The 24398-nt window shown below is 44.7% G+C and overlaps 1 protein-coding gene across 1 annotated transcript in view; it reads right to left on the bottom strand.

Moving 5' to 3' along the window:
• Positions 1-223: 223 nt before the first annotated feature.
• The window catches only part of GPR35 (G protein-coupled receptor 35), a 32046-nt gene continuing 7871 nt past the window's right edge, over positions 224-24398 (bottom strand). Inside the window, exon 2 of the mRNA XM_036766292.1 lies at positions 224-1153. Coding sequence (XP_036622187.1) covers positions 224-1141 — 918 coding nt within the window. The 5' untranslated portion in view covers positions 1142-1153. The remainder of the gene's footprint in view (positions 1154-24398) is intronic.

A 24398-nucleotide genomic window follows, 5' to 3' on the forward strand; every position in this document is an offset into this window, starting at 1 on the left:
TCAAGCTGGTGATAAGACCTCTAACTAGAACCTGGGTCTCCTGAATCCCAGCCCCAGGGCTCTGAGGATGGGGTGGGGTGCATGCTGGATGATCAAGCAGGAGGCACCAGCAGAGCATGTGGTCCTCTAAGACCAGACACTCCCCTCTCCTGCCCACCTCAGGGACAGTGGTCCAAGAAGCTGTGGCAGCTCTTATGTCTACACCTGGCTAAGCAAAAGACACTTATGTTGAGTCTTGGAGCTTGTAGGACCTGGACAAAGTGGAGATGGTTTGGGCTGATGCTTCCTGGAATTCCTTGGCCACAAAGTAGTAGCAGATGGCATCCAGGCAGCAGTTGGCATTGGACAAGCGTGAGGTTATAATGATGACATTCTTCCAGGTCCGTATGCTGGAGCAGGTCTTGGGCTCCATGATGAGCCGGATGCTCAAGGCCACATGCATGGGCAGGAAGCAGGCCAGGAAGACGAGTAGGTTGGCGCTGATGATCCAGATGGCTTTCTGGATGGCTTTCTTCTCATGGACATCCGTCTTCTTCTTCCTCACCAGGATCACAATCACCTGGATTGAACAGAAGGTCAGGACAATCAACGGGATGTAGAAGCCAAGCATGGAGAAGATGGACGACTTTGCCCCATCATATTTCTCACTGGAAAAGCAGAAGCTGCCATCTTTGACTTGCCAGGCCCGGCGGCTGGCTGTGGAAATGATGACCAAAGCCCAGAGCACAGCGCAGATGATGGCGGAGCGGCCAGGGGACCGCAGCCTCTTGGCCTGCATTGGGAACTGGATAGCCACATAGCGGTCCACGGAAATCACAGTAATGATGCTGATGCTCATGTACCTGTTCACCAAGTAGATGCTCTGGGATGTCTGGCACAGCATGGTGTCCTCTCGTTTGCTATGCCTTTGGGAGTAGAGCATGATGGGTAGGGCACAGAGGAGGCAGAAGTCTGCCACGGCCAGGTTGGTCATGTAGATGACCGTCTCTGTCCACTTCTTTTTCATGCGGCAGCAGAACACCCACAGGGCCAAGGCATTGAACACAATACCCAGCACCAGCAAAATGACGATGTACACAATCATGACCAGCTGCTGTGACTGGCTATTGTCCTCAGAGGTACAGTTGCTGGTGCTGTTCATCCTAGGGTGTTTCTGTGAGGAAGAGTAGTTCAGTCAACACTATGTGAAGGAGGGGTCATGCCCTTATTACCCAAATTTGTTGTTCCTGAGGCTTTGTCACCCCCAGCGCGGCCCCTCCTGCCTCCCTCACCCAGGTCATTGGCCACAGAGAAGGAGATACCTCTATGACTCACCTCACTTCAATTGAATTGATTTCAATAATTTCATTTACCTTGACTTCAGTCAATCAAGTGAGTGATTGTTGAGGGGCTGCTGCATGCCAGGCACTTTGCTGGATGTTGGGAACAAATTGGAGATATCCCAGAGGGAAAGCAAAGGGGAAAGATCAGGAAGGAAAGCATGGGGAGGAGTCTGGGCAAAGGCGTGGAGATCGGATATTATGTTTGAGTATCTCTGAAAACAGTTGCATGAAACCTCTGAAGCTTGCGACAGTGCACCCACCACCCTGGAAGCAGGGCCTCACTTTACGAAAGAGTTGAAAGTCAAGAAATAGATTGGAAAAATGAGCAAACAGGAAAAAATTCTGACCACATAAAATTACTATGGTGACAAGGAAGATCAAAACACATACTCAAACACACAGTCAAAGCTCCTACATCCAAAGCTTCCAAGAAAAATATGAATGGGCCTCAGGCAATGGAAGAGCTCCAAAAGGATTTTGAAAATCAAGTAAAAGAAGCAGGGAGATCAAAACCCACTACCTGGATGAACAGCTGAAGTCTACAAAACAACTTTATGATCATCTAACCAACCTGTGCAGAATGGAAGCCCCCAATTCTGACATAGTGGAATAGCACTCCCCTGGACACAGTGATAAGAGCTAAGCCACACCTGGCTTCCCCCACACCTGGGAACTGTGGACTGCCTCCTATTGTCTTTCAGTGCATTCATATTTTAGTTATCTGATCTTTTCATAATCTATGCCAAAAAGACTACTACCATTTACATCCAAATAAAATGACTTGGTGGTGATGGGGAAAAACAGGTAGAAGAAAACTGGGAAGAGAAATGAGAGTGATGCAAGAAAATCATGAAAAATGCATCAACAGCTCAGTAAAGGAGTCACAAAAAAAAAAATACTGAAGAAAATACCACCTTAAAAACCAGACTAGGCCAAATGGTAAAAAAGAGGTCCAAAAACTCAATGAGAAGAAAAGCAGAATTGGCCAAATGGGAAAGGAGGTACAAAAGCTCACTGAAAAAAATAATTAATAAAACAAGACCAGAAGAATGAAAAAATAGGAGACAATGTGAAATACCTCATCGGAAAAACAACTGACCTGAAAAGCCAATCCAGGAGAGATAATTTAAAAATTATTGGACTACCTGAAAGCCATGATCAAAAAAAGAGCCTACACAGCATCTTGCAAGAAAGTTTGGAAAGAATCCACCAATTACCTCCTGAAGAAAATCCCAAAATTAAAACTCCAAGGAATATTATAGCCAAATTCCAGAGCTCCCAGGTCAAAGAGAAAATACTGCAAGGAGCCAGAAAGAAATAATTCTGTGTCAAGATAACACAAGATTTAGCAGCTGCTACATTAAGGGATCAGAAGACTTGGAATATGACATTCTGGAGGGCAAAGGAGCTAGGATTACAACCAAGAATCACCTACCCAGCAAAACTGAATATAATCCTTTAGAGGAAAAATGGATATTCAATGAAATTGAGGACGCTCAAGCTGATGAAAAAACCAGAGCCAAATAGAAAAAATCTGACTTTCAAATACAAGACTCAAGAGCAGCATAAAAAGATAGACAAGAAAGGAAAATCATAAAGGACTTAATAAGGTTAAACTGTTTACATTCCTACATGGGAAGATGATACTCGTAACTCATAAGAACTTTCTCCTTATTAGGACAGTTAGAAGGAGTATATATAAACAGAGGGCACAGGTGTCAGCTAAATATGAAGGGATGATATCTTAAAAAACAAAGTTAAGGGGTGAGAGAGGAATGTACTGGGAGAAAGGGAAAAAAAGGTAGAATGGGGTAAATTATCTCACACAAAAGAGGCAAGAAAAAGAATTTACAGTGGAGGAGGAAATGGGGGACATGAAAAGGGAGTGAATGAACTTTATTCTCATCAGAATTGACTTAAAGAGGGAACAACATACACACTTAATTGGGTATAGGGTATCTCACCCTACAGAAAAGTAGGAGGGGAAGGGGGGAAAGAAAAGAGGAAGGTGATAGAAGGGAGGGCAGATTGGGGGAGGGGGGTAGTCAGAAACAAAACACTTTTGAGGAGGGACAGAGTGAAAAGAGAGAGAGAATAGAATAAACAGGGGGAGAGGAATAGGATAGAGGGAAATGCAATTAGCAATAGTAACTGTGAAAAGAATTTTGAAGCAAGTTTCTCTGATAAAAGCCTCATTTCTCAAATATATAGAGAACTGAGTTCAATTTATAAAAATAAGAGCAATTCCCCAATTGATAAATGATCAAAAGATAACAAATCATTTTTTCAAATGAAGTAATCTAAGCTATCTACAGCCACATGGAAAAAATGTTCTAACTCACTATGAATTGGAGAAGTGCAAATTAAAACAATTCTGAGGTACTACCTCATACCTATCAGTATGGCTAATAGGACAAAAAAGGAAAATGACAAATGTAGGAGGGAATGTGAGGAAAACGAAACATTAGTGCACTGTTGGTGGAGTTGTGAACTGATTCAATCATTCTATAGAGCAATTTGCAACTATACCAAAAGGCCTATAAAAACAGGCATACTCTTTGACCTAGCAATACCACTGCTAGGTCTGTATCCCAAAAGAGATTTAAAAAAAAACAAAAAGGAAAAGGACCTATATATACAAAAATATTTGTAGCAGCTCTTTCCTGGTGGCAAAAAAAATTGAAAATTGAGGGGATGCCCATCAACTGTGGAATGGCTGAACAAATTGTGGTATGTCATTGTGCTATGAGAAATGATGAGTAGTTGAAGAGAATATAGGTAGTTGGAGGGAATATATACATATATATATATAGACATATATATATATATATAGACAGAGGGCATAAGATGAGTTGAATATGAAGGGATAATATCAAAAATGAGAAAGGAATGTACTGGGAGAAGGAGAAAGGGAGAGATAGGATGGAGTAAATTATCTCACATAAAAGGGGCAAGAAAAATCTTTTACAGTGAGGGAAGGTGAGAAGGAATGAGTGAACCTTACTTCCGTCAGATTTGGCTGAAGGAGGGAATAACATACACACTCAATTGGGCATGGAAATCTATCTTACCCTACAGGAAAGTAGGGGGAAGGGGATGGGGGGGAGGGGAGATAGAAAAGAGCGCAAATGGGGGAAGGGGTAAACAGAGGGCAAACACTTTTAAGGTGGAACAGGATCAAAAGAGAGAATAGAATAAATGAGGGGAAGGATAGGATAGAGAGAAATACAGTTAGTCCTTCACAACATGACTATTATGGAAGTGTTTTGCATGACTACACATGTATAACCTACATCAAATTGTTTGTCTTCTCAGTGAAGGTGGGTGGGGAGGGAGGAAGGGAGAGAATTTGGAACTCAAAGTTTTAAAAACAAATGTTAAAAATTGTTTTTACATGCAACTGGGAATTAAGATATAAAGACAATGGGGTATAGAAATCCATCTTGCTCTACAGGAAAATAGAAGGGAAGGGGATAAGAGAAGGGGGGTTGGTGATAGAAGGGAGGATAGATTGGGAGAGGGGGTAATCAGAATGCATGCTGTCTTGGGATGGGGGCAGGGGAGAGATGAAGAGAAAATTGGGAACTCGAAATCTTATGGAAATGAATGCTGAAAACTAAAAATTAATTAAAAATAAAATAAAAAAACAAAAAAAAACTTCAGAATCTGTGAGAGAGAGAGAGAGAGAGAGAGAGAAGTGATGATGGTGATGATGATGAGCAGGATGCTCTCAGAAAAACCTGGAAAGACTTACATGAGCTGATGCAAAGTGAAATATACTGTGTACAAAGTAACAGCAGCATTGTAAGAAGATCAGCTGTGAATGACTTAGCTATTCTCAGCAATGCAGTGAGCCAGGACAGCTCTGAAGGACTTAGGATGAAAAAGACTATCCATCCCCAGAGAAAGAACTGATGGTGTCGGAATATAGATTGAAGCAGATTTTTTAAATTTTCCTTATTTTTCTTGAGGTTTTTTTGTCTATGTTTTCTTTCACAACATGACTAATATGGAAATGTTTTACACAACTACACATGTATAATCTATATCAAATTACTTGCCTTCTCAATGAGGGGAATGTGGGTGGAGGGAGGAAGGGAGAGAATTTGGAACTCTGGGTTTTAAAAGTTAAAAATTGTTTTTACATGTAATTGGGGAAAAATAAAATACAAAAAAAAAAAGAATGATGGTACTCTAGGCACATTTGTGGACAGCAGGACAAGGAGAGCAAGAAGCCATTAAAAATTAGGGAGAGAGAGGAGGGATAATCACAAGGGCAGGAGGGAAGGAGATCAAGAAGATATTGAGAGGTATTCGCCCAAAGAGAGGCCTCATCCTCCAAAACTGGAGCAAAAGAAGATCGACATCGAGCAAGGTGCTACAAAAATCACAGACTTTCGAGGTGGAAGGAACCTTGGCAGCCATGTTGTCCAACCATTGACCAAAGGAATCTCGACTCTAATATCCCTGACCAGTAATCCCACCTCAGGGGGAGGGGCACCCACCACATTCCTAGGCAGCACCTTCCCCTTCAGAACAGCTCTAACTCAAAGAAGAATTTTTGCTCATAACCAGGCTGAATTGTCTTCTTTGTAACTCCCTCCTCCTCCCGCACTCTTGGTTCTGCCTCGTGGGGCAAAGCACTACAAGTCAGGGCGGGTCTACACGGTCCTTTTCTCCTGCCTGAGAGGTGATGAGCTCCCGGTGCTGAAGGAGAGAGAGGGAAAGAGACAGTTTTTGGACACAGCCAATGGGGGAATTTATCTTGCTTGATTATATTTGTTTTGAGGGTTCTGTTTTGGAGAGAGAGGTGGGAGGAAGAAATGGGATAGCAATAGGGTGGCATGCCCCACCCCCAAAAAGAAAGGAAGCAAAGAACGAAACGAGGGTCATTGAAGGATTTTTTAAAAGCCAGAAAGAGGCAGGCAGGATAGTTATCTGTTGACTTTGGGTTACATGTGTGATTGTTGAATTTGAATGTTACATGTCGAGTTTCTTAGACTTGAAATGGAAAGGAGGCGGGGCATTAGAGAGATTTTGCAGGTCCACATACAATCTGCTTTTTTCTCTTCTACTTTGCATATAAAAATGTTCATTTTACTTAATGTTTGTTAAATTCAGAATAAAAAATTGAAGAGATTTATGGTCTAAGGATATGGACGAAGCTCTCAAAAGAGTAGCAAACTGTGAACAAGAGTTTGAAAGGACCGTCCCAATCAGTAGTAAGGGAGATGAAAATCAAACAACCCTGTGGCCTCAGTTCCTGCCTAGCAAATAGGCAAATGTGATGGGAATTTGAAATTATGCAAATAAAGTCATCCAAGGGTCCATACCCTTTGATCCAGAGATTCCATCCATTGCTAAGCATATTTGTGTGTGTGCGAGTATGTATAGATACTGTGTGTGTATACTTGCACATATCAAAGAGGTCATTGACAAAAAGAAAGGCTCCATATACACCAGGATCTTTATAGCAAGTACACTTTGTGATAAAAAAAAAAGAACTGGAAACAAAGTTGCTGTCCATCCATCAGTAATGGCTAAGCACTGTGCTTGGGCAAGCTAGGAGGCACCATAGTGCACAGAGGACTGGGCCTGGAGTCAGGAAGACTCATCTTCCTGAGTTCAAACCCTGCCTCAGACACTTACTAGCTGGGTGACCCTGGGCAAGTCACTTAACCCTGTTTGCCTCGGTTTCCTCATCTGTAAAATAAATTGGGAAAGGAAATGGCAAGCTACTCTAGTATCTTTGCTGGAAACCTCCAAAGGGGTCATGGAGAGTTGGACATGACTGAAAAAAGACTCAGTAATAACAAAGAAATGACCAATATGATGAAAGATCCACAAGAACTGATACCAAGTGAAGTGAGTAGAGCCAAGAAAACAATCGATGCTTGGGGCAGCAAGGTGGCCCAGTGAGTAGAGCACCGGCCCTGGAGTCAGGAAGATCTGAGTTCAAATCCAGCCTCAGACACTTAACACACTTACTAGCTGTGTGACCTGGGCAAGTCACCTAACCCCAAGTGCCCTGCCTTCCTCCCTCAAGCAGAAAAAAAGAAAAAGAAAGCAATTGATCCAATGACTACAACGATGGACATAGAACAAAGACCACAAACCCAATGAAAAATGAATGTTGCATAATTACAACACGGTCATAACTCCCCCCAAGAAAGACATGACAAGACACCTCTCCCATCCCTTGGCAGAGGTGGGGTCAGGGTTACAGGGGTGAAGCATTGCCTTCTTTGTCAGATTTTAGTACATTAATTATCAGTAATGCTAATTACTAGCAATTATTAATTTTATGTCTTGGTTACTTATGTGTTGATCATTTTCCTTCATTTTTCTTTTTAGTTCTTTGATCTGGGGAATGGCTTTCAGTAAGGGGAAAAAGGAGAGGAGCACAAGAGGAATTTTGGAGATGTAAAAATAGATATTAATAAAACTTGATTTTCAAAAATGGGAGATTGGCTATGAGAAGTTTAGCGTGGCAGCAGTCAGTCCAGTTGGGGGGTCTCCTCCAGCTGTATCCAGCTGGGCTGGGGTGGGAGCAGATGGTGAGTTCTGAGGACCTATTCTGTGTCTGCTCTGTATTAGGTTCTTTCTGACTTTCAGTATAGTAGTCTTTCTAGCTAAGTGCCTAGAGGAAGGATTTCTTTTTCTTTTCTCTTTGTACATTATCTCCATTTTACAGACAAGTAAACTGAGATTCAAAGGAGTGGTCTCCAGGATGAAAGTACTGGGTACTTCCTGGTCCTGAGACTTGCCCCCTCCCCCAGGGTCACATGGTTATTGTTGGAGCAAGGATTTGAACCCAGGTCACCTGAAAATTAGTCCTGTCTATGCTCTTTCCACATTTGCTATTGTGACTTGACACCTTCACCTCCCACTGCCTCACCACCACCCCCCCCAGAAAGGGTCTTTAAAGGATAATATATTAGTGAGAGCGCTTCTGATCCATATTGGTTGTGTGACCCTGGGCAAGTCACATAACTCCTCAGAACTCCAAACAGCTCTTTAAGACTAGAACTCAGAGAAGACTTGCCCATTGGCAGAGAGGGTTTCCACACAGGGAGTTCCCTATGACACAGAAATCTCACAGGCCCAAGCCCTAAAAATTAGACCCCCTTGAGACTTTCTCTTTACCCCGAGCCCCTAGACTCAGTACCACTTCCTCTAATCTGATCCCCTATGCTTCCTCTCTAGGTCTCTGACATTGACAAAGAAACTTCCTACCTTTCCTCTCCAGATTCCTCCCATTCTGAGGCCAGTTGGCTGGTGGCTTGGTTACCTGCGGGTCTTTGTGGGTGGTGCCATTTGGTCTGGCCCCTGAACTCTGGCTCAAGGAGAAGGATTTCAGGGCCCAAGGCTCTCACCTGTGTCTGGGCCCTTGATGTCCCTCCTAGTCTGGCCAAGGGGATCTGCTCCTTAGTTTCTGAGCTCCTCCTTCAGGTCAGGCTGGATGCCTTCCAGCCCTCACAGCTGTTCTGCTGTGCTCTCTGCCTTCTCCCTGGCCCTCCTTCCCTCTGTTCTTGCTCCTGATCCACACCCCACCCCAACCCTAGTCTCCACCACTCCCCTTCCCTGGGGGCACCTTCAGCGAGGCTGGAACACATTCAGCTTTCCTGGCTTGCTCAATTTGACTCATTTCATTTCTCCAGCTATTTGTCATCAATTTCTTACTGAGTTCCTATTGGCCATTCTTAATTGGACATCCAGGAAACGCTGAAAAATCAACGTGTCCAAAACAGAGCCCACGATCTTTTCCTGAAATCCACGACTTCTTAACTCCTCTATCACTTCATCTTTCCCATTACCCAGATTCACCACCTGTATCACCGAACTCTCCTCTTCGCTCCCTCATACCACAGATCCAAGCAGTGGACCAATCTTTTCTCCACCCCCACAGCCTCTCTGATATATGCCCCATCCTCTCCACTCACAAAGCCATCCCCCCAGTCCAATCATCATCACTTCTTGCTTCCTGACTGGCCTGTCTGCCTCAGCTCTCATCCTTTCCCACAGGCATTAGAGTGACTTTCCCAAAGCACGGATTTGACAAAATCATCCCCTCCTTCAGTGAACTCCAGCGGCTCCTTATCGCCACTAGGATTCAATCTGAATGCCTCTTCTTACCTCTTCCCACTTCTCCAGTCTAAGGTACAGCACACAAGCAGACCCACCAGTGGCTCCTCGCTGTCTTTCCCATCAGCCTTTACACTGGCTGTCCCTCCTGCTTGGAATGCTCCCCATTATATCCCTTTCCACTCTGATTTCCTGGTTTACCTCCAGATGCCTCTTCCCACTTCTTCCCTGACAAAGTTACCTCATATTTATTTTACATGTATCATGTGCCTGCCTATTTATGGGTGTGTCTTCCCCATTAGAATGTAAGCTCCCTGAGGGCAGGAACTGTCTCACTTTTGTCTTTGTATCCTCAGTGTGTAGCACAGTATCTGGTACACAGTAAGTGCTCAATAAATGTATGTTGATTGATTGACTAAAAATTCTCAGGCCAGATATTCTCGGCTATCCAGAAGATTGAGGTAGGGAAGGCAGTTGGGGCTGCACATTTAGTCAGTGAACAAGCATTGATTAAGCAACTACCATGTAGAAAGATTGTTATACTTCAGTGAGAAGACTTGGGTTCAAATCCCAGTCCAGTTGCTTCTTACCCGTGCCACCTTGGGCAAGTGCATCCACCAGTGATGGGCATGATATGGTTAAAGATCTAACAAAGGGTCCCAAGAAAGAGTGAGCAGACAGGGATGGGGAGCCCCAAGTCCAGATCATGTCTTCCCCTAAGGGCTCTGGGGCTCAGCTTTCTTAGGGTAGGTTCTGTCTGAGAAAACAAAAGCACTGGGGAAGATTTCAACTGTCCTTCTAGGTCAGAAGAACTGAATGCTAAGTTTGGTTTAGGGCTGACTTGGAAGGGGATCTTGGCCAGATCCCTACATGCCCCATGTTCACTCCACTAAGGCTGCTAGAGACTTGGAAGGATCACAAAGGCAGACTCAAAGCAGCTGGAATCTTCTTCTTGTTTTGATTCACTAAAGTTAAACTTTCCCACATCCAACAGGGTTGGTGCTGGCATTTGGTGAGATGAGTAAGGATTACGCTTACACACCTCTAGACCACCAAGCCTATTGTGACTCATTTCATTCATATCAGAACCTCCCCAGACACTTTCTAGGTAATGCCAACATCTGGTTGATTGTCTGAGTCTCTCCAACTTCCATCAGACTACTCAGGGACATAGGTCCAGGAACCTCTGAGTAGCTTCATTTCAAGGCATCTCTCTTCCTTTGCCAGGTGGGCACAGAGAGATACAAACAAGGGGGGTAGGAAGATAACCTGTTTTGTCCTTTTTAATTCCCTTCTGCATACACTGACTGAGGTTACTACTGCACCATTAAAACTGGAGACCAAAAATCCAAAGGAACAGACTTTCTGTCTAGATGGGACCAATTAGCTGCCATTAGTGGTGAGACGGAGTTCCTTAATTCCATAAAGCCAGTTACAACATTTCCCTTTGGGAGCATTCTGTATGCTGAATCATTAGGAAAATGAGAAATTAAATCCTGGCCTGAGATGGAAGCCTTAAGTCACTCTGAATTCCCCCTTTCCTGTCGAGTCTCTGTTGTTAACAACCCAAGGTCTGAGTGCACTATGAACTCTACATACAACTAATCCTTCCTCCTCTTAGCCTGGATTGTACTGAAGATACCAGCTTACTCCTTTGACATCTTCCACCATTTTAATTCACTTCCCTGGGTCTAAGAGTTAGTAGCCAGCCTAGAACCTTCAGTAATGACTTCCGAACACCCTCAGTAACCAGCCCAGTGTTCTAGGTAACCAGTCAGTCTGTAATCCTCAGCTGCCTACAACAACTAGAAAACTGAGAACAAAGACCCCTGGGTCCTGCCCACCCCCGACAATTAACACTTAAACCACTCATCAAACAGAAGCTTTTGTGAACCATCAAATCTTTTAGTTTGGAGAAGTCTAAGAGGTGATTTCTTCCAGCCTCCCAGCTAAGCCATGAGATTCTCTTATCTCCATCTGATTATCTTGCCAAAATCCTTATATTTTTGTCCACCATAAATACGTAATCAATTCTTACTATGTGGTGAGCCCTATGCCAGGAGATAGTTGGGAAAGGGAAAAGAAGATGGCATCTTAAGTCCTCTCTTCCTTTAATTTTTATTTTCAGTTCCAAATTTTATCTCTTCCTCTACCCCTCCCCCACCCATAGAGAAGGCAGGAAATAACCCATCATGTGTATGAAGTCACGCAAAACATTTCCACATTAGCCACGTTGCAGGGGGGCTGAGCGAGAAAAATAAAGGGAAAATGCCTGAATCAGCATTCTGAGTCTATCTGTTCTCTCTGGAGGTGGAGAGCGTTGCTCACCATGGGTCCTTTGGAATTTTTGTGAATCATTGTATTGATCCGAGGAGCTGACTCCTTCACATCTGGAGGCTGTTACGTTCTCATTACCATATTGCTGTTACTGGGTACAATGTTCTCCTGGCTCTACTCACTTCCCTTTACATCACTTCATGTAAGTCTTCCCAGATTTTTTTGAACCCATCCCCCTTGTCATTTCTTATAGCACAGTAGTATTCCATCCCAGTCATGCAGTCATTACCTGATTGATGGGCATCCCCTCGGTTTCCAATTCTTTGCTGCCACAAAAAGAGTCATTAAGCCCTCTTAGCAGAAGCTTGGTCTAGCAATGCCCATGGCCCCCAGCTTAAGCCTGGGCCCAAAGTATGGCAGTAGTGGAGAAAAACCTCCCAAAGCATTTGCCAGAGGGCTGGAAGATAAACTTTTATCCTAGGAATCTCCCCAGACCAACAGATGGATGTCCTGGACAGACAGGAGCCTTTCCCCCACAGACCATGGGAGGGGGTAGGCTGCATTCTACAATGCTGGTCACCAGGTTAGGTGGAGGGCATCTACTCCACTTGCTGTCAGCTTCCATTGTCAGGAAGATTCTCCTGACATCCAGCCTACAGCTGCCCCTCCCCAACTTCTGCCCTCTACTCCTGGTTCTCCCTTCAGGGGAACCTTGCCAGGCTTTGTCTATCAATTCTAAAACAATGTCTGGCTTCCTTCTCCCAAATCAACCCAGGAAGGAATCCTCCCTTGATATAATTAGGTGATAGCCTTTCAAGGGTAACTAAGAGTAGTAACCCTTCCTCCCCATATCCTGAAGGGAGGAGACCTATGATCCACCTAAGAAAAGGAAAAGGTCTCTTGGGGAAAGAGGGGAGGGGAGATCTTGGTCAGAGAGGGATTGAGTGGTTTTAGGAAAATGATTCTTCAGAATTGGGCCCCAAAGATTAAGAGACTATTATTCTACCTAATGCAGCAAAATGTTAAGTGTGAGCTGAGTAACCATCTCATTGTGACATGAAATTTTCTTTGTTCAAGATGCCTTTAAATGTTATTTCAAAATGGTCTCATATTAGAAAGACATGTCTGAAGGAAACAAGGAGACTGCTGGTGTGGACATTTCTGTTTCAAGCAGAACAGTGTTTAGATTTGAAGTAATGATTAATAAATAAAAAGTTCTTTCTGACAGGCTTGTACCTTCAAGACAGGATTCAGTATGAGCATTTTTTCCTTTGGTACTATGAGCTCCTCCTCAAGTTTGAATTGGCTATATTTCAGACAATGAGCTACGATTCTTAGTTGGAAGCTCATAGGATCATCAGATTAAGAGCTGAAAAAATCCTTCGAAAGAGCTGTAACTACGGGGCTTTGTCCCAAGCTGCCAAAATTTAGACAGCACTTACACTCAGCCATAGAAACAACTGAGTATAGCACTAGGTTACCAAGAAAAATTAAAGCACTCTCTCTCCATCCCGCTCCTGTGACTAGAGACTTCACTGGGTCCCAGGGTACAGGTATTTCCTGTTTTTCCTCACCACCACCGACACTGCAAAAACTGATTTTATTTTTAGAAGGCTGTTGTGGGTATTCCTTTTGCTATCTATCCCTGTCATGTTTTTGTGAAGCTTGTTTTGAGCTAAGAAAAACAAACCAAGCTACACAGCATAGTGGGTAAGGCATCAAGCAGGAATCAGGGAGACCTGGGAGCAAATCCCACCCCAGACTTTTACTAGCTGCAAATTCATGTTGTTTCCAAATCTGGAGCTGAGCAGTTAGACTTGGTGGCCTCAAAGGTCCAGTCTCAAATCATGCTCCTATGGGACACGTGACCTGAAAGGCCATCCTCTCCTTTTTACAGATAAAGAAGCCAAGGACCCAAGAGCTTAAAAAATCACCAGACTTGCCTAATGGAATTTTACTTAGCATCAGGACCATGGGCATACACTGTGAGACCAGGCTGACCTTAAATGACCCCATTCCTTTCCTAGGTTTCTCATTCCCTGGGGACCTAGTACCCCAGACAACACTCAGAGTTAAAGCAGGTACCTTCAGCCCAGGAAATGTTGGCATTCTAGGCCCTGCCCTCAGTGCCCCTGGAGAGGGGGCCAATGCTGGGGGGATGGTGGGAGATGGGGAGATGGGGGGACTTTTTTCCCACTCTTTCTTCCATTCTCCCTGGTTCCTTCTCACACTTCCTTGCAGGGGATGAAAAACTGGTTTCTGATCTGAGATAATCTTGTGGTAGTGGGGCTGGGTTCATTTCCCAGAAGGGATGGCCATTTGTAGCCACAGCCTGCAGACTTCAGCAGTCCTCCTGCTTGTGCAGATACCGCCCCCCCCCCCCCCAGTTCCCTGACAGGGCCTGCCCTTCCAGCCATACAGTTCAGCCCTGAAAAATGAATCCCTTTCATCAGTCATGCATCTCCCCGACTGGTCAGTCCCAGGGGGCCATGTCTCCACCTCCTTCCCTCCCTAGCCTCGTCTAGCCACAGAGTTTGTCTGGTGGGGAGAGGGAAGGTAGGAGTGGGCGGGGTCCTCCCCAAAGGCACTGGTGAACCACAGGACTGAGTTTAGATCTGCCAAGGACCTGAGGGGTCATCTGGTCCTACCTCCTCACTTTACAGATGAGGAAACTGAGAGCCCCAGAGAGTAACCACCTTGTGTATCCACTTCTCTGCACCATACACACAGGAGCCACATACAGAACTTCCCTGCCTCTTGCCTGTCCCATTGGCCCCCGTGCCTTGAATCTCCCCCTTCCTCAATCTATCCCAACACAGCTGCCCAAGTACAGGTATGACCTTGTCACTCCTCAGATCACTTCCCTAAATACACTCCTGTTTGACACTTAGAGTCCTTTGTCACCTGGCTTTAGCCCATCTTCCCAGCCCCATTACACATACAACCACTCTACAACGCAACCAAACTAGCCACTTGATGTTCCACACACGTGACAACCTATCTCCAGCCTCCACACCTTTACCCTGGCTGTCCCTTCTGCCCAGAAGGCTCTCCCTCTTCACCTCCTGTCCCTCCCCTCCCCTGAAATTATCTATGAACAAAGGCTCAAATTTAGAGCTGGAGTTTAGAATCCACAGAGTCATTTTACAAATGAAGAGACTCCAGAAGAGAGATTAAGCCACTTGGTCAGGGTCACATAGCTGGCAAATATCTAAGGTAAAATTTGAACTCAAGTCTTCCTGACTCCACAGTCAGCTTTCTATCATCATTCCTTGTTCCTTTTTGGAGAAAGTTGGCCTTGAGTCTGCAAGGAAGTCCTCTGTAAGGTAAAGTGATGGTCCTTGGCTTTGGAGGTTCCTCCCAGATCTAAGTCTCTAAGGCCCTATGAGCTCTCTCAGCCTCAGTTTCCCCATCTGTAAAATGAGGGAGTTGGCCTTGATGGCCCCTGAAGTCCCTCTCAGCTCTCAGTCTGTCTCCTGTGGTCCTAAGTGCTCTGGAAGACATCAGTGACCACATAAAGACCTGTTCCTCTCATAGCCGGTGGAGGGCAGCAGGTGACAGAAGGCCAGCAGGAGGGGCTGCTCACCGAAGCTGCAGAGACAGTCCCGCAGTTTAGACCGACCTGCTTCTCCATGGAAGCCAAGCTAGAAAGGTCATTTCCTGGCTGTTCTCACTCCTGCCCCCTTGGGAGCCCAGAAAGCCTTGCAGGCCACTGTCCTTGGTGTCTGCATGCAGAGGCACCCCCTCCTCCCCCCTCCCCTCACTTCCCCCACCCCCTCCCCTGCCCCTTCTGCACTGGGGAAGTCAGGAGAGGCTAATTCATTTACCCAGTCATTTCCTGCACTAGAAATTCCCATGGCAGCCTCTGTGGACTGGTTTGCATGAAAGCCTGGACTTCTGGAAATACTCGGCAACATCCAGAGACAAAAGCCAGAGACGAAAGAGCCAGGAGGCAGGCAATGGTCAATCTGGGGTCAGACCACCAGAGTCTGAGCTCTGGCTCTCTAAGACCGGTAGTGTGGCCTTGGCTAAGTCCCCTACCTCCCTGGGACTCAGTAGCCTCACCTGTAAAATGGGGGGCTGGAGGGTTGGACTGTAGGTGAACAATGGAAAATGAGAGGCTCTGGACAGTGGCCCTGAGGGCACTTGGCACCCATGTGACCTTGGGTGACAGGTCACTAAGTGATTTTGTCACTCAGGGACTAAGCAGGCCCCACCCTACTTAGCTTCTGAGATAAGGCCAAGCTTATTGAGGCTGTGAATCAACTCTGTGGCTCTTCCTCATACTCAACAAGTTATAGAAGACCACAAAAAGGAAAAGGACAAATGTCAGGGAGAGATGGTAAGCTTCACTAGCAGAGGTGTGGCCAGGTAAGCACAGACCCGGAGTGGGAAAGGGCCTGACAGGTCGTCTCACCATCTACAGGTGAGGAAACTGAGGCCCAGAGAGATCACATGACCAGCCCAGATGCAGCAAGAAAGGAGTATTTGAACCCAGGCCTCTGGCTCCAAGCTCAGTGCTCTTTCTAGGATGCCAGATGGCCTATTCTATTTTGGCTGTCATGTTGCAGGCTTCTTTTAACGACAAGCATTTTAATCCAAGAGTATTTTCACAAGTAAAATCACTACTGTATCTAAATGTGAGGGCCCGAACTGGACTCTCGTCACATACTCCCTGTTGTGACCCACGTGTCTCATGAGTTGGACACAACTGAATTTTGGTTCATGGCTGCTAGGTGGCACAGTAGATAACAGAGCACTGGTCCTGGAGTCAGGAAGACCCGAGTTCAAATCCAGCCTCAGACACTTACTAGCTGTGTGACCCTGCACAAGTCACTTAACCCTGTCTGCCTCAGTTTCCTCATCTGTAAAATGAGCTGGAGAAAGAAATGGCAAACCACTCCACTATCTTTGCCGAGAATCCTGCAAATGGGAAGACTCGCGTGTGACTGAACAACAAATGAATAAGAAATCAAAACAACTCTGAAGTTTTACTTCACACCCAGCAAATTGGCAAAGACTGCCAAAGATGAAAATATTCCATCTAAGGGGGATTATGGAAAGCCAGGCACCCTAATGCACTGCATGGGGTAGGGGGAGGGGTGCTGTGAATTAGTACACTCCTTCTGCAAAACAATTTGGAATAATGCTAAGGCAGACAAAACCATCCATCCCCTTTGACACAGAGACCCCACCACTAAGTACAGACCCCCTAAAGACCTCGAGCAGAGAAAGAAGGTCCCTGTAGACATCCACATATTTGTGGCAGCATTTTTGTGGTAGCAAAGAACTGGGAACCAAGTAGATATCCACGGACGAGGAAAGGGACAAACAAATTGTGGCGTGTGGATGTGATCAGACAGTCTAAGCTGGAAGGGATGACACATGTGAGGGACATAGAAGAGTCTGGGCAGGGGGATCACAGCCAGAGAACTCAATATGCACAGATTATAGCAAATATAGATGAGAAAAGCCACCTGAAAACCAGCTGCCACACTCTAGAGTTGTTCCAACAAGCAAGCCTGAGCCTGAAGCAGAGAACTCAGAGCAACGGGATCATGTTCTGTCTCCATCCAACCTCATTCCCATTATCTTCTAAGTTCACACTCACTTTTGCCACCCAAAGACTCTATGTACAGTTGTGGGAGAATTCACAAGTCACGGACTGCTTCATAACTCCTGTTGTTGCTGTGGTGTAATGCCTTTTCTAAAAGCCGATAAAGCTACTGACTGAATGTTAGGGGGAAGCACCTCCATGGGAGCTCATGAGCCAGTGTTGGGACCCACATAGGCACCCCCAAGGATCCAAGCAAGCAGCTGCCCCTCTGAGGACAGGATCTGCCAGAACGATTAGGAGTTGGAGGAGGAAGCCCAGTCGGGGTACTACAGATCTACACATACATTGGGGATATCATTAATGGACATAGAAGAAGGGAAAAGGCAGGCATTTGGAACAATTTTCCACAGCTGAACACACCTTTCCCAACACGCAACAATTGTGCAGTGCAGAGAATTCAAGATTCCACTGTACTTCCTGTTTGTTGGTTATTTTAAAATGGGGGTGGGATTAATTCAGTACAGCAAAATCCCAATTAAAATGCTTTCTTTTGACAATTGTCTTCCCTGAGCCTACTAAGTTCGTATAAAGGGCTTTGAAAGCTGAAGGGGTCATAGATTTAGAGTTCCAAGGGACTACAGAGAGCATCTAGCCCCACTCCTCATTTTAAGAAGGAAGAAATTGAAGGCCCAAGTGGTCTAGTGATTTGTCCAGGGTCACAAAGATTGCTTAAGTGGCAAAGTCAGAATTTGCACTGAGGTCCTCTGACTCAGAGACCAGAGGCAACCACGGAGACAACTTTAACAGCCTCTGTGATCATTGACCTCAAGGAACGCATTAAAAAGGGAGATGCCTGGTCTTCACAGGTATTCATCACTGTCCTAGAGGATGTCCTACTCAGCATCCAAGTGGTGTCATCCTTCCTCCTGAAACTCCTTTTTTTTGATATTGTGCTTGACTGCATTAAGTCCCAAGAGGTTTCCTCCATTAAATCCCTGACAACTCAAATCAGGCTAACAATTCATATAGGAAAAACTAACTGGATGACCCAACAAACCAAGCCACAAGCGCTTATCAGCTATCTACTGTGTGCTGAGTGCTGTGTTAGGTGCTTAAAAAAAGAAAACCCCTGGAATTTTTTCAAGGCTCTTTAAAGCTTTTGAGACATACACATATGCATGTATATGTATATATATACATACATACACACATCTCTACATATTCATTATATGCATATACATATATATATATATACACACATATGCATAGACACACATCCTTTTTCCCTTTTGAGATGAAGAACGCCTACTGAGCAAGCTAGGATACCTGGTCAGAGAAGCCCCCCACTGACAGTTCAAGAGAATCTTTATCCTGGATAAACATCATATTTGCATAACAGAGTGCACTGAACACTGAGCAGGAGGAATAGAACAGACCAGACCCTATTTTGAAAATGTAACCTATGAGTGTACTCAGAATCACAGAACAAGAAGGTATTTTAGAGGCTATGGAGTCTGGTTCCCTCATTTCACAGTTGAGGAAACTGAGTCACAGAAAAGTTAGGTTACTTGTGCAGGATTATACAACCAATATGTAGCTAGAATGAGCTTGGCATCCAGATATTCCTGATTCCAAATCCAGTGCCCTAACCACAAGGCCACATGGCCTCTCCTTACTGACGTGTCTGCATTTATTGAGGTTTAAGCTAATGATTTGAAACAAACACACAAAATTCAACAGCACATGGACCCCAAGCTGCTAACAAATGCCCAAATCCATCCTTTGCTCAAGTGCTCCATGGCTGTGAATCATGTCCCCATCTCCCTCAAGGTAAAAATGGGGCACGTGCCCCAAAGAGTAGTGAAGATATGCTTAGTAAGCTTCTGGTGAGTTATAAAAATTAAGAATTAATGTCATCACAGTGTCCTGGGTCTGGTCTTCTTAACCTCTCAACTCATTTGAATTTGGAACCAATTCAAGATAGGGTATGTACTTAGTTCTCCGAAAGAGTCAAAACTAGTGATCACTTCTATGATTAGAAAGAATCACAAAATGACAGACTTTGACAGCTGGAAGGGACCTCTCCTCCTCAAGAAACTCTAGCAGCTCCCTATGCCCTCAAAAATCAAAGATAAATTTTTCTGTTTAGATTTTTTTATGTATATTTTTTACTAGTTCACTTTTTAAAATAAATTTATTTATTCTTATATATATTGATAATCTGTCTCTCCCACTATCATCCCCCCTCCACTAAAAAAGAAAAAGAGGACAGAAAAGAAAAAAAAATAATGCTCATCATAAACAGATAGTCTAACACAATAAATTCCTACATCGTGCACGCCTGAAAATGTATTTCTCTCTCTGTATTCTAAGTTGATTACCTCTCTGGCAAGAGTTGACTCAGTGATATGTTTCAGCCTCCATCTTCTGGACTTGGGGTGTACCATTGCATTGATGAGAGTGAGAAAGTCTTTGAAGATCGTTGCTATCAGCATTGCCGTCATTAGACATGCCTGCTGTTTTCCTGGACCTGCTTATCTCACTCTCTCTGTTCAGAGATCTCCCCCAATTTCCTCTGATACCGTCTATTTCATTATTTCTTGTGGCTAAACAACATGCTGTGATATTCATGTAGTCAAGTCAACAAGCACTTAGTAAAGGCTTGCTGTGTACCAGTTGTTGTGCTAAGCGCTAATCTATTCAATCATTCTCTAGTAGGACAGGCTCTTAGTTTCCAATTTTGGCTAATCTGAAAAGAGCTGCTGTAAACATTTTGTACATAGTATTAATAGTAAATAGCTAACATTTACATCGCACCTTGCTCGTTCATTTTCAGTTGTGTCCAACTCTTCGTGACCCCATTTGGGGTTTTCTTGGCACAGATACTAGAGTGGTTTGCCATTTCCTTCTCCAGCTCATTTTACAGATGAGGAAACTGAGGCAAACAGGGCAAAGTGACTTGCCCAGGGTCAAACAACTAGTAAGTGTCTGAGACGGGACTTGAACTCAAGAAAAGGAGTCTTCCTGACTCCAGGCCTGGCACTCTATCCACTGTGTCACTTAGCTGCCCTACATAGTGCCTACTACATAGCAAACACTTTATAAATATTACCTCATTTCATTCTCACAACAACCCTGGGAGGTAGGTGCTATAATTATCCTGATTTACAGATGAGGCAACTAAGACATCAAAAATGAAGTGCCTTGTCCAGGGTCACACAGCTAGTAAGTTTTTGAGGCTGGCTTCTGAATTCAGGTCTTCCTGACTCCAGGGTCAGCACTTTATCCGTTGGACCGTCTAGCTGCCTCTACATATAGGTCCTTTCCATTTTTCCTTGATCTCTTTGAGATGTGGGGCTGGTAACAGTATAGCTGAGTAACCTGATGGGCATAGTTCCAGAAAGGCTGGGCCAATTCCCAGGTCCCAGATGGCGATGCCATCTGTGTGTTTTCTTGTAGCCCCTCGCACCTTCCTTCGCTTCCATTTGTGTCATCTGGGCATGAGGCAGAACATCTGAACTCCTTTAATTTCTATTTCTCTCACTGACGGTGATCTGCAGCATTTTTTTCTCCTGGTTGTTGATAATTTGGATTTCTTCCTTAGAATACTGCCCCTCACGACCTCTGCCCATCAACTGGCAAATGGCTCTTTATATATTTGAATCTGGTTTTTAGGTATCTTGAAATGACCTTTATCAGAGAAATGCTGACAAATTTTTGTCTCTGTTTACCTCTCTCCCCTCTAATTTTAAATTAAATCAGATTTGTTTATGGAACTGTTTAAAGTTTTAATGGTTTGTTTTATCTTGTGTGATTCTCTCTAGAGTTTTAGTCACCAACTCTCCCCCATCCACAGATGTAAAATAGAATGTCTTCCTCGCTCTTCTAATTTGCTTATAATGTGACCTTTTATATCGAGGTCATCCACTCAATTAGACCTTAACATAGCTATGGAGTGAAGTATTGGTCCCACCCTAATTTCTGCCAGACTGCTGCCCACTTTTCCCAGCAGTTTTTGTGAAAGTCAGTCCTTCCCCCTCTATTTAGCTCTTAAAAGCCTTCGCAACCTGGCTTCTATTGCTCCAGCCTCATTTGTGTTCCAGCCAAACTGGCTTTCCCTGTTTCTCACACAAGACTTTTCATTTCCTACCACCTTGCCCTTCCAGTTTCTGTCCCCACTGTCTAAAATGCCCTCCCTCCTCATTGCCACTTCAGAGAGTCTTTCTCTCTCTTTAAGCTGGGGTAGCTGTGTGGTGCAGTAGATAGAATGTCAAGCCTGGAATCAGGAAAACCTCTTCCCAAGTTCAAAGCCAGCCTCAGACACTAGCTTATGTGACCCTGGGCAGGTCACTTAATCCTATTTGCTTCAGTTTCCTCACCTGTAAAATGAACTGGAGAAGGAAATGGCCAAGCACTCCAGTATCTCTACCAAGAAAATCCCAAATGGGGTCACAGAGTGTCAGACATGATAGCAGAAGATGAAGCTCAAGTATTTCTTTCTATGTGAAGAATTTCCTGATGATACTCCCCCCAAATATTAGAGCTTATTCTCTAAAACAATCTTGTATTTGACTCCTTTGCATTTGTTGTATTTATTTGTTATTTATACATATATTTATATTTATTATGTATATACTAATGCATGGATCAGTATAGACATACTATAAAGAGATGTATTTCTATATCTTTATATCTATAGATAGAGATAGGTTCAATTAGATAGATCTATCAATAAACATAGATATAATATCTGTCCAGATATATCTCTAGATATAATACATCTAATAAACATAGATGAGATAGAAATAGATACAGTTATAAATAGAGATGGAGATGGAGATACGTCCTGATTGTCACTCACATTAGAAGAAGGCCCTTGCAAAGTTTTCGTTTGATGTCCCCAGTGTTGGGCACTAGAAGGTACTTAATAAATGCCTGTTGATTAATGGCTTCAGTGGCCATCTAGTACAATCCATACATAGTAAGTGTCTCTTGGCTAAGCATTACAAACGGATGGTGAGTGGGACCCGGAATGGAATACAGGAAAGCCGTAGTTTTTGGTTAACCATCCCAACAGTCCCTTATCTTATCAAAGACCAGATGTGGAGAGGAGGTAGCCCTGTGGTTTCCCAAGCACTAGACAAAAAAAAAAGCAGGGAAGTCTTCCTTTTCCTAGAAGACAGACCTTGCTCCAAGGCCCACCCTTACTGTTCTGTGCAGGAAGTAAGACTTGATGAGCTCAACCTGCACTTCAGGTTTATTCTGTGGGAATTTCCTCCTTATTTCATGGTTACTGATAAAAGTAGCCTGCAAAAGGCCTGGGTCAGAGGACTTTCAGATAAGAGAGGGAACCTCGGAGGGTTGGAGGGGTCTCCAACTGGAATGTGCAGGAACAAGTTGTATCTTGGACCTTAGCTCAATTGCACAGCCTAGATTGGCTTTTTCTACAGTTCCCTGAAGAATATTGACTAACTCTGACTTGTGCCCAAGGAGTGGAGGAGAAGGGATCACCCACAAAATGTATCATGGGACACAGAAGTGGAACGGGCATGCAGTGAGAGGGGGAACAACAGGACAACCTCAGAGGTGCCCCCAGGCCTGGTGTCTAGATTGGGATCTTTGAAGGATTTCCAAGAAGTCACAGGCCAGATCCTTTCACTTGGGTGCCTCATCTCCCACTGATCCTGGGGGCTGCCCTGTGGGCCTAAGGTGAACAAAGCCAGTCCCTCCTCCAAATACTTGAAGAGAGCTCCCATGGACCTCTTAAGGCCCTTCAAGTCAGCTAAACATCCCTAGTTGCCTCCATTATTCCTTATCTACGTATCTGTAGAGACACAGCCCCACCATCACCACCACTGACCACACCAACTGGTATGATGCTGGGCTACTGACCTGCTGCCCCGTGGGAGACACAGGAAACCGCACCAACAAGGCCAAAAACACGAGCACCATCACACCCCCCGCCAACTCCCGTCACACCCTGTGGAGGATGGCCACCCAGAACCCCTGCCCAAGAGCCCCGTGATGAGCAGCATCCTCCCCATTCCAACCACCAGCCTTGCCTCCACCCCTCATCCAGACAGCAAGCCTTCAGTCATTTCAGTTGTGACCCCATTTCGGGGTTTTCTTGGCAGAGATACAGAACGAGTTGGCCATTTCCTTCTGTAGCTCATTTGACAAAAGAAGAGACTGAGGCAAGCAGGGCAAAGTGACTTGCCTGGGGTCGCACAGCAAGTAAGTGACACATTTGAACCCAGGTCTTAGTGACTCCAGGTCTGGTGCTCTATCCACTGCACCACCCAGCTGCCCTTGACCTGGCAATTATTTTTGCACATGCTTCTGAAGACTCAGGAAAGATAGGTCTCAACACCAGCATCCTTGATACTATCAAATGGTTCAGTTTCAGAAATGAATATGACTTAATTAATTGAAGTGATATTAAGGAAGACACACTTGTGCAGCAGCCTTCTCTCTCCCTGGTATTCTCCAGCCAAGGTTTGGATTACTTGCCATCCACGCCCTTGCGTTTCTCCATCTGCCCTTCCATTGCACCAGAAGTATCTCAGGGACTTTCCATCTGCCCCTGAGCCTCCTAACTGTGCTGTCTCCCCCTGTCAGATCATGAGCTCTTGGAGAGCCAGACCTGTCTCTCTTTTCTATTTGCATCCACACAGCCCTTAGCACAGTGCTTGGCACACAATAGTTGCTTCATTTATATGACCTGGTCTCATGGCCTTTCATCATCCTCTTGATTCTCTCTAGCCTATCAGTGACCTCCTTAAACCATGTCAGCCAGATCTGAACGTGGTACCCCATGCGTAGTCAGACCAAGGTAGAGCAGGGCTGCTACTTTCTTTATTCCTGGAGGCCACGTCTCTCTTAACGCTCTTTGATTCCCCAAGCATCACTGCTCCTCTCCCCAAAGGATCATTATTCTTTCATGTCCTGGGCCCCAGGAACCGGATCTCCTGCTCATAAGAATCTTCAGTCTGGGATTCCTCCTTCATAGGACATGGGAGCAGACTCCGCAAGATCACAGGAGATTTGACTTTCCAAACCCAAATGTCAAACATTGTGACAGCAGCTCTCTTTTTGGTAGCAAAGAATGAGGGAGAAAGTTGGCACCCATTGATTGGAAAAGAGTTAAACAAGCTGTG

This window comes from Trichosurus vulpecula, chromosome 7 (assembly GCF_011100635.1).
Source record: "Trichosurus vulpecula isolate mTriVul1 chromosome 7, mTriVul1.pri, whole genome shotgun sequence".
Lineage (NCBI taxonomy): Eukaryota > Metazoa > Chordata > Mammalia > Diprotodontia > Phalangeridae > Trichosurus > Trichosurus vulpecula.